At 46.6% G+C, this 9,546-nt stretch overlaps 1 protein-coding gene across 5 annotated transcripts in view; it reads left to right on the top strand.

Moving 5' to 3' along the window:
* RFX4 (regulatory factor X4) overlaps positions 1-9,546 on the top strand; it is a 104,177-nt gene that overhangs the window by 2,224 nt on the left and 92,407 nt on the right. For 3 of the 5 annotated variants that reach the window (XM_037513705.2, XM_037513704.2, XM_037513706.2), the window contains exon 1: positions 7,134-7,305. The exons of the other annotated variants lie outside the window; for them this stretch is intronic. In XM_037513705.2, the coding sequence (XP_037369602.1) occupies positions 7,236-7,305 (70 nt within the window). In that variant the 5' untranslated portion in view covers positions 7,134-7,235. Of the gene's footprint in view, positions 1-7,133; positions 7,306-9,546 lie in introns of those variants that run through there. 5 annotated transcript variants of the gene reach the window in all.

The raw sequence follows: 9,546 nt of genomic DNA, 5'->3' as shown, positions 1-9,546 counted from the left end.
CCTACATTCTGGTTGTAGTTTTTGGAATGTGAACAGCTCAAGATAGAGGGAGGGAAGAGGGGGAGAATCATAAAAAGTAGAAGAAAATGAAATCTATCCATGATTGCAGCTGACTGTGGTCTAAATTTAGGCAACAAGGGCTGGATTGACTTGTGCTGGGAGATTATGTGGTTTCTGTCGTGTCAGATCTGACCCTCAAAACAGAATTACTTCAAAATAGTTGTATAGTTTCCATTTTTGTGTGGCTAGTTAATCCTCAACAAAACATAAGAGCATCGTCTACTTGACAGGTGACATGGGTTTGCATTGTAGTTGTTTCGTTTTAAAGGGGTAAGAAAGCCTCTGGACAGGCTGCAGGCTGGCCAAGGTTAGTTAGCGCTCCGATCCTGGGTGTTTCCTGCCCACCCCCTTGTGCAGAAGGTCAGCACAGCCTCAGTGAGGCAGTCGCAGGACCAGGCAACTCAAGGCAACTTAGATTTCAAACTGTCATTTATTTGAATAATCTAACAAGTGATTCGTGGTTGCTAATGATAGCACCAGCATCTGCTTTTTTAGGTACAAATGCATTTCATGAAGAAAATTATGTCAGTGTGTTTGTTTTCAATCCCATGTCTACCGTGAGAGAGATCACTTTGAGCTAATATTAGACTTTTGGAGAAGATAGTGTTTCTTTGAATGTTACAGACGCAGAATTTCTCATTCTAAAAAAATAAAATAAGCATGAGTGATTTTTTTTTGAGTTCCACAATCACCTTTTTTATTTTTCTGAATGGTTAGGCTAAATTTGGGGTGTTCATACACCTGATGTGTTTCTAATCTGTGTACCAGTTCTAACTATGCATGGGTAGGTGAAGGTCCTATGGAAATTTTTAGGCTTTTATGAAGTTCCAGGTTTGGGTTCCTGGCATAAACTCAAACCTATTTGTGAGGGAATTGATGGATGGCTTTAAACATTTTGCCATGTTCTCTTTGTGATGTTCAGTCCCACTATTGATAATAAGGCTATAGTAGGGAAAGAACTGGGGTGTCTAATTCTTTGCTCCACCAAACAGAAAATTGACTAATTTTGTATTATACTTTTATGACCTCTATAAAGGTTGACATTTCTGTTTCTAGAAGTTTTGCTTCTTTTACTCAATTGTCAAATTTGTTGTTTTCAAAAACCAAATCATCTCTCCATCTATCATTAGTTGATATCATAGAAAATAAATGCTACTGGCCGAGAAAGCCCTGGGGCTTTGCAAGGAAGAAAGATTCCAGCAAACTTGAGGCCCTCAGTTAAAAAATGTTAAAACTGGTAAGCACTGGAAGGAAGACTTCTAAAGTGGTGAGCAGTTGTTGTGAGAGGGCCTTTGGTCTCCATGAACTTTTATTTTCAACTCAGTGGGCAGAGTTTTTGAGGTTACTGTGGTTTGGGTAGGGGACCTTTTCAGAAATGCCAGGCTCTTAGGGGAAAAAAAAAAACCAAGGCTTTTCTTCTAATCAAGGCTCCGTTTTAAAGTTTGAAAACTTTGCTGTGTTTAGAAGAATGAATTATTCCCCTGCTTCACTGGGGTTTCCTCTGGGTGCCCGTGCTACAGGGTGTTCTCCACCACAGCTGTGTCAGAGGGCTCCGCTGAGCGGGCGGTGGGAGTGGGGAGAGCTGGAACACAGCCTGGAAGGCCTGCAGGGCTCAGAGGCGCAGAGAGGTCTAGGAGATGGGGAACCTGCAAAAAAAACTCCCTGTGGACCTGTATTTTGTTGCAAGTTTTTCTTTTATGGAGAGATATTTTTTTAAAAAGCAAAAGAAATGAAAACAGCAAAGGTGCATGGTTGTCGATAGTACCTGGAGATTGTAGGGATATATGCAGATTGCTTTTGATAAGAAAGAAGGAAGAGAGGAGGGAGGAAAGAAAGCAAGACAGGAGCACCTCTGTGCAAAATGTGCTTCCATCTCAGATCATTCTCGGAGCTTTCGAGTTCTTCCTGGCACCACTGCCGGGTAGAGATCGCTGGCCTGCCAGTTACTTACACTCCTCACCAATGGCTTCACTCAGTTACTTACAGACAAGATTTTCTCTATCACAGGTTTGACATAAAAACCTTGGTGTAAAACTACAGCAACTTCTATTTGTATAGTATGTTACAGTTTGTCATCACTAGTGAATTATTCATAGTAGGAGTTTGCAACCACCAAGGCAATCATTAGCAGTGCAGGCTCTGGAGTCTCACAGGGCTGGTGAGAATTGGCTTTGCAATGGGCTCGGGGTATGAACTCAGCAAGTTATGTAACCTCTCTGAGCTTCAGAGAGGCTCATAGCACCCATCTGCAGGGTTTGGTGGGGATTAGATGAAGTCACGCAGGGAAAGGCATCAGTGCATTGTACAAGCTCAGTAAGCAGAGGGACTTTCGTGCCACTTGCTTCTCCCCGTGGTCCCTAGTAGCTGCAAAAACCTGCCCCCTCTCTCACCCCCAAAGGTCTATATAGGAAAAGAAAACTGCATTTCATAGAGCCATTCTGCTGTGTTCATAAAATAGTGCCTCCGTCTTGAACAGTACTTGGGAATCGGTGGTTTCATGTATCTAAAACTCTCTCTGGCTGGGCACAGTGCTGAGTGCTTTCCATGCATCTAAAGTGCACATCCTTTCTCTCTTCATTTTATGTTTTCAATTCACATTTCTTCTTTTGTTTCTCAAGATGTCCATCTGCGTCATTACAATCTGTGCCTAGCATAGTGCAAAGCAACTGAGTGACTTACACAAGTCAGTGCTCAGTAAATATTTGCTTGAGATGTAAGTCAGTCCACCCTTTACATTAGGAAGGAGGCTACATCTCTTTACTTGCTTTCTAGGAAGCCTGGCTCAAGGCTGCTTGTAAGCAAATACTTCATGGGTTGACATGGTTGTGTGCCCTACTATGTGCCAGATGATAGATGCTTTGTTCATTCACACCCCCCCTCACACCCCAGCTTTTTCTCTTTCCTTTCTGATCTGCTCTTCTGTGCCAGGCACCATCCTAAATGCAGGGCATAGTGGTGAATAGTACATTCATCTCTTAAAGAGCTTATATTACTTCTCCTAATCCTCATAATAACCTCATGGAGGAGATTTTTTTTAATAGGAAGGAAATTGAGACCCATAAGGTTAAGTAAGTCGCCTAGGGTTGCAGAGCTTACTTAGTCGTGTGTAAGGGGAGGCTTAGAACTAGTGTCCTTCTGAACTCAAGGCCGTGTCTTTTCACTGCACCAAGAGACCCAAGAACCAAACAGAACAAATGATAACAGGAAGGGATTGGAGTAGGAGGCAGGGTAGGGGCAGGGAAGAGGTGTAGAGCAATATAAATATGTTAATAGTCAAGATGTGTGTAGTGCTTGTCACCTAAGCACTTCCTGTATCTTGCTCATTTAATTCTCTGTAAAAACTCCATGAGGGGCTATTATTACTACCCCCACTTTGCAGATGAACAGAATGAGGCTCACGGAGGTTGAGTCACTGGCCCTAGATTATACAGCAGGGAAGCCAAACTTGAACCTGGCAGCTGAACTATACAGTCCATGTTGTTAACTGCTATACTGTTGTAGAAACAAACCACAAAAAAGTGTCTCTGTCCTGAGCAGTACCTGGGAATTGGTGGTTTCCTGTATCTAGAGCTCGCTGCGCTGGGCACGGTGCTCTGGGCTTTCCATGCTTTTCTTCACTTCAGTCTCACACCATTGACAGGAGGCAGGAAGGCACTGGTGTCCATGTTTTCCACCAGCGGACACTGAGGTTCAGAAACTTTCCCCAAAACCATTGAACTAGCAAGTCTTCAGGCTGGAATTCAGACCCTTTGTTTGTAGTTACCAAGCCCCTGGGCTTACCTTTCCTTCTCCCAGACAATTCTTAGGAAATGATTCAAAAGAAAGAAAAAAAGCTGTCCATTAAAACAGTCTTTAAAAATGGGAAAGTTAGCTCGGTGGAACACAGAGCATCTGTGTTCCTTGGCGTTCCAATGATAAATATGAAAACTGTAACAAATTAAGAAAAATCGACTTGATTGAATGTTAGGAAGAAAAAGGAATGAAAGTTTTGCCTGCGCTGGGGTCACAGCTCACACACGTGCTCATGTGGACATGAGACTGGGGAGAGGCACAGAGTAAGGACAGGTCATTCATAGAGGGGCAGTAGTGCCGCAGAGGTTTCTCTTTGTAACAACTAACATTATGATTTCTATGATGGAGTAACACAGGGAAGAAAAAAGCATTTTGCCTAGAAGGGTGTTTTGGTGATTTAGCTCAAAAGTTAGGCTAGTTGGATGTGTTTGGGTCCTGCCAGGAGTGTCTGACTCTTGAGGCTTTGGGGGAGGGCCACATCCCTCAACACAGTGTAAGAAGAAATGCAGAACTTAAAAACCATACGAGAAAAGGCAAGGATGTCAAGAATCAGGTACCAGGTACTGTGCACAGCCAGTAACCCTGGCTCTCATATGCACTTTCCGATTTATTGTAATAATAGAAACAAAGAAAAAGTCTGCTGACATGAAGTCGTAGTAGGTGTGCTTCCCCACCAAAAGGGGCGAGGAAGTGAGATTTTACCACCTGGTTATGTAATCATGGACATTAACTCTGGTGGTCCTGAGCGCAGAGACCTACTTTTGCATTGAATTTCTCTTTGACAGGAGATGGCACCGAATGCCTTAGCTTTAATTTTCTCTAGTCTCCAGGATCTGCTGGTGAGTTCACGATCTGTGAACAGACAGCACTGGTCCACGCTGGGGCTTTCCTCATTCATTCTTGTATATACAAATAGTGACTCCTTAATTCATCTCTTGGCCCACTTTAGAGTTTTAGATACTGTTTTCCTAAAGGGAGAAAGAGCATTAACTTTACAGAGCACCTGTTGTGTGTGGTTTATGTTAGACAGAGCTTAGGGCCAAGGACACTTGCATGCATACGTATTTGTGGGTATGATTGTGTACTTTAATTCTTAGGTTAGAGTCAGATTCCAGTCCTGGCTCAGCTGTTCCCTGCCTGTGTGACCTTGGGCACGTCACTGTAGTGGCTATGTTGCTGGCCACTAGCCACATTCCAAGAGGCGTCACCTTCATCTGGCATTGGCATTGAACTCACCTGCATCCTGGCATGTCCAAGATGCCAGCTGATGAGGAAGAGACATGGGGTTCCTGGTCACAAGGATTACGTAGATTGGCTGGGGCAGGGGGTGAGTACAGTTAGCTGGATAGAAGACAGAGTTCTTACCTTTTCTCTCTGGGCCTTGCTTTCCCATCTGTGAAATGGGATAATAGCCACATTTGAAATAATTGTAAGTAGAGGAATGTAAACAGCTTAGCACACTGTTTCGTACAAAATGGGGGCCTCAGAAGAAGTTGCTGTAACTCTAACAGAGAGGGAAACTGAGGCTCAGAAAGGTTAAAATACTTGGCTAAGTTCAGACGACTAGGGAGACAAGAGTCAGGCAGTCTCCTTCTGGACTTGACTCCCCTAACTCAGAGTCTGCCTCACTGTAATGATGAGTCAGGTTGGTTCAGGTACCGACACTTGGAAGTTTTGGGACATGGGTGGGGGGATTCCCCAGGATACAAATGAGGACACAGGACAGCCAGTGGGGACATCTGAACACTGGGTCTTGACAAAGCAACTAGAAATAAAAGGGGAGGACTTTGGGCAGGTCCAAAGCACCGGGGCTGCAAGGAGGCTTAAAGGAGAAAGACAGCGCACCCCAGCGCAGGCAGTGAAGAGTGCTGCCTTGATCAAGCCTCTCAGCCTTGATCAAAAATCTTTGCATCCATCTTCACCACCATCATCTCACAATATCCTTATGAAGATATTCTTACTTCACTGATGTGAAAACTGAGGTACACATCAGATGTGAGATTGGGGAGAATTATTTTTTTTTAAAGGACCGGAGTAGAATTAGGAAAGAAAGGAAAACCGAGCTCAGATTTCTAAATCAAAGAAGAAAAGTAAATAGAGACAAACTGGAGGATGCTTTTTAGCAAGCGCTGCAAGGCGGTGAGTGGGGTCAGGGACTAGGGAATTTTGACACTGAGAGTCAGTTGAAGAAGGAAGCCAGTCCTGTCCTGTCTTTGCAGAGAGACAAGCCCAGGCCCTAGGGTGTTGTAGTGACATTGACCTGGCCGGCGTTCAGTATAGGTGGCATTTAAGCTGCTCGGTGCTTCTATGAAGTGAATACCTCTTGGTTTAGGCTGCTGAACAGTCTAGAAGGCATGGGTCTGCCAGCTCTGGGGCCTTTGCATATGATGTTCCTTCTGACCGGGACATTCCTCTCTCCCTCTTTACCTGGGGTTGGAGCATCATGACTTTACATTCCTAACTGTCAGTGGAAGGTCGCTTTCTCTGAGAAGCTTCCCTGACTCTCAAATATTAGGTGTGAGACCTGCATTTCTCTCTCTTCCATGGCTCTGTTGATGTGATTTCACAGCTGACTTCTGCTCTAAACTCTAACCTTCCATGAAGCCAGAAACTGACTGGCTTGTTCGCTTGCCCTGTCCCTACTGTGTGGCTCAGGGCCTGGCACATGCTGTAAACAGTGGGTAAATAGTGGGATAGATGTGTGAGATTCCCCTAGTTGGCTGCCCTTTCTGAGACAGTGCAGCTCCACTGGTTGAAATCCCTCCCAAATCTTCCTAGCACCCTTGAAATAAATGAGGGGTCCTTACTCTGACCAGCAAGGCCTTAGAAACTCTTGTCTTCCTTTCCTACACACTCTCTCTTTCTCCCACCCCTTCGTCACTGTGGTTTTGTGGCTCTTCCTCACACATGCCAAGCCCACTCCCGCTTCCAACTGCTGCCCTTGCTCCAACACCTCCTCTAAGAGACCTGTCATGTCTCTGCAATTTAAAACAGCACCCAGCCCCCACCCCAACCATGGCTCCATTTTCTTTATATTCCCCGTGCTGTGGGGTCATCTTGCTTATCTGTGTTCCTCTGTCCTCACCACGGAAGCTAAACTCCCTGGAAGCAGGGACCGAGTGGGCCACGTTCACCACTAGATCCTCAGAATCTGGCAAACAGTAGGCATTTAATCAACATTTGGTGAGTGAGGGAAGGAATAAAAGTGGGGGTGGGGCAGAGCCCCTTCCTGGAACCCAGCGGCCCCTGGGGCAGGGCCTGTGGCGTTGCCATGGCAACCCACTGCCCTGAGGTTCCCTACTCCCTGGAGAAGCCTCAGGCCCCTTCTTGGGCTCCCGGGCTCCTGACGAGCCCAGGGGAGAGAGAAAAGGGGCCAAGAGACGATGATCAAGGGGACAGCACACCCGGGGGCCGCTGGACAATGGAGCAGGCCATGTTGGTGTGGTTATACTGGTAATGACCAAAGCCTGAGGGAGGGGCCGGGCCTGGTCTTCTCTCTCGGAAGCTGGGAGGTGGCATGTCAACGCTTTCCTGTAGCGTTTCTAAAGCTGCGAGTTCCTAAAATAGGTCCCAGCACAGTGCCCTGAAAGACTGGTGATACAAAGAGTGTGCATAACGCCTTCTATTAAAACCCAGTGACACTTTCTAAGTCAGGCGGCATTTTCTCCAGGTATTGCATAAGTCAAGAACTCCCTGTTCTTATCCAGTTCCTCAGAAACAAAGCTCTGCCTCTTACTCCCCCACTGCTTAACAATCACGCTGGTTCCCAGCTGCCTGCAGGCTTCTTGGCCTGGTGGGCGAGGTCTTTGCAATCTGCTCCTAACTTGCTCTCCCACCTGTCCCCTACTGCTGCTTGGGTCACAGGTCAGTGAACTCTTCACCTTTCTCAGAAACCACTTGGTGCCTTTGTCCATGACGGCGCGCGGCCCTCTCATCCCAAATACCTTTCTTTCCTGCTTGGTCTGGCACAGGCCAAATCCCGTAAGGCCCAGCTGGAGTGCCCGTGCCTGTGTGAAGCAGCCAGGCCACAAGGGAAACCCCTTCCCTGTGCCCCAGGGCAGGATAAGGAAAGAAAGGGATGGGAGGTTGGCCTGGTTGTTGGGTGGAGGGCGAGTGAGCCATGCAAAAATACGGAGGTGTGAAATGTACCCCCATAATGATACAGTTATGTGAACGACTGACTAATACAATTTGAGGAGGAAAAAAACTCATTCCCGGTTGCCTGCTGATTGAGTGAGGCAGTGTGCCAAGTGACTGCGGAGCAGCTTCGGAGGCAGACACACCCCGCCCTGCTCAGGGTGACTTCACAGCAACTCTGAGCCTCAGTTTCCTCCTCCAGGTTCACCCTGTTCAAATCTCTGTGTCCGAGTTGCTGTGAGGACCAGAGATGAGACATGTAAAGCAGGTGACTGGCTGGGGGGCCTCAGTGGACACTGGACATTGCTGTTGCTGATCTATCCCCAGCTCCCGGTGTGAGCTCTTGGCCCACAGACGGACCTCTCCACCTCTCTCCATGGGCCACAAAGCCCAGCATGCTGAGTGCTTCGCCTGTGTTATCTCAGTTAATCTTTGGAGAGAGCCAGGATGTCAAGCCTGTGGAAGACTCAGGAACCATCCCAGTGTTCCAGAGCTAGGCAGTGGCAGGGCTGGGATTTAAAATTCAGTTGTTCTAACTCCAAACCCACTCTTCCCAGTCTGCCTCTTCTTCGCTTTCGTCTTGTGTGTCTCCTTGGGGATGCCCCATCTGCTCTGGGCCTCCTTGCCACTTCTCAAACAGGTATGTGCCATGTTACCTCAGGGCTTCTGCCTTGTGGTACTTGTTTTCGAACCTTCTGAGACTTTGCTCTCTGCCACCAGGCCACACCCTGTCTCTGCTCCACTGCTGCTGCTTGTCGGAGGCCTTCTTCTTCCTTTAGCCTCCTCTTCGTCACATTCATCACCATCAGCTAATGTGCCTGACCCCGTTCTTGGCCATGGGGCTCAAATATTAAGCAAGATAGACAAAGTTGTTCAAACTTACATTTTTAAGGTGGGGGGACTAAGTAATGTTAATAAAAATATAAAAAAAGCAAGGTATTTTCAGTCCTGAGACCCTGGTCCGTTCGAGATATCCTTCTATAATGTATTGGCTGCCTGCTGGTTTTTGTCCATCTCTTCCATTGTAACTTTACATTCAAGGCACTTGATAATTATTTGCAAAAGGCAAGGATGGATGGATACTCTGAGAGGTCGACCGGTCTGTGTGCAGTGTGACGCAGCAAGAAGAATCAGCATAGGTATTTGAGAACTGAGATCTAGATTTGAATTCTGACTTTTTCAATCCCTTCTCACTGCACCACTTTGACCAACTCACTGCCAACTGCTATGTGTTAAAGCTCAGTTCCCTTACCTGTAAGAGAGGGCTGGAGTCCTGTCTCACGAAGTGGGCTGTGATGTGCAGCTCAGGTTCTCCATGTCACTGTGCTCTGTGACCTTCGAGGGTTTTTGGTAACCACCTGAGCCAGCTTCTCCTGCCAGAACAAAATATGTGCCCGAAGCAGCACTGAGCCTTTCCTGTCTTGTGCATGCCAGGTATCTTATGCGGTGACTACCTGGTGGTTCGTGGCTGCTGCAAAGGGAAAAAAGCCTCTGAGAATACCCAAGTAACTGTTTATGGCTCTGCTCAACCTCGTTTTATAAAACAGAGAGCCACTT

Source organism: Talpa occidentalis, unplaced genomic scaffold (assembly GCF_014898055.3).
Source record: "Talpa occidentalis isolate TD23 unplaced genomic scaffold, MPIMG_talOcc4v2.1 talOcc4.16, whole genome shotgun sequence".
Taxonomy (NCBI): Eukaryota; Metazoa; Chordata; class Mammalia; order Eulipotyphla; family Talpidae; genus Talpa; species Talpa occidentalis.
The sequence above is the reverse complement of the archived record's forward strand: the minus strand, read 5'-3'. Positions and strand labels throughout refer to the sequence as shown.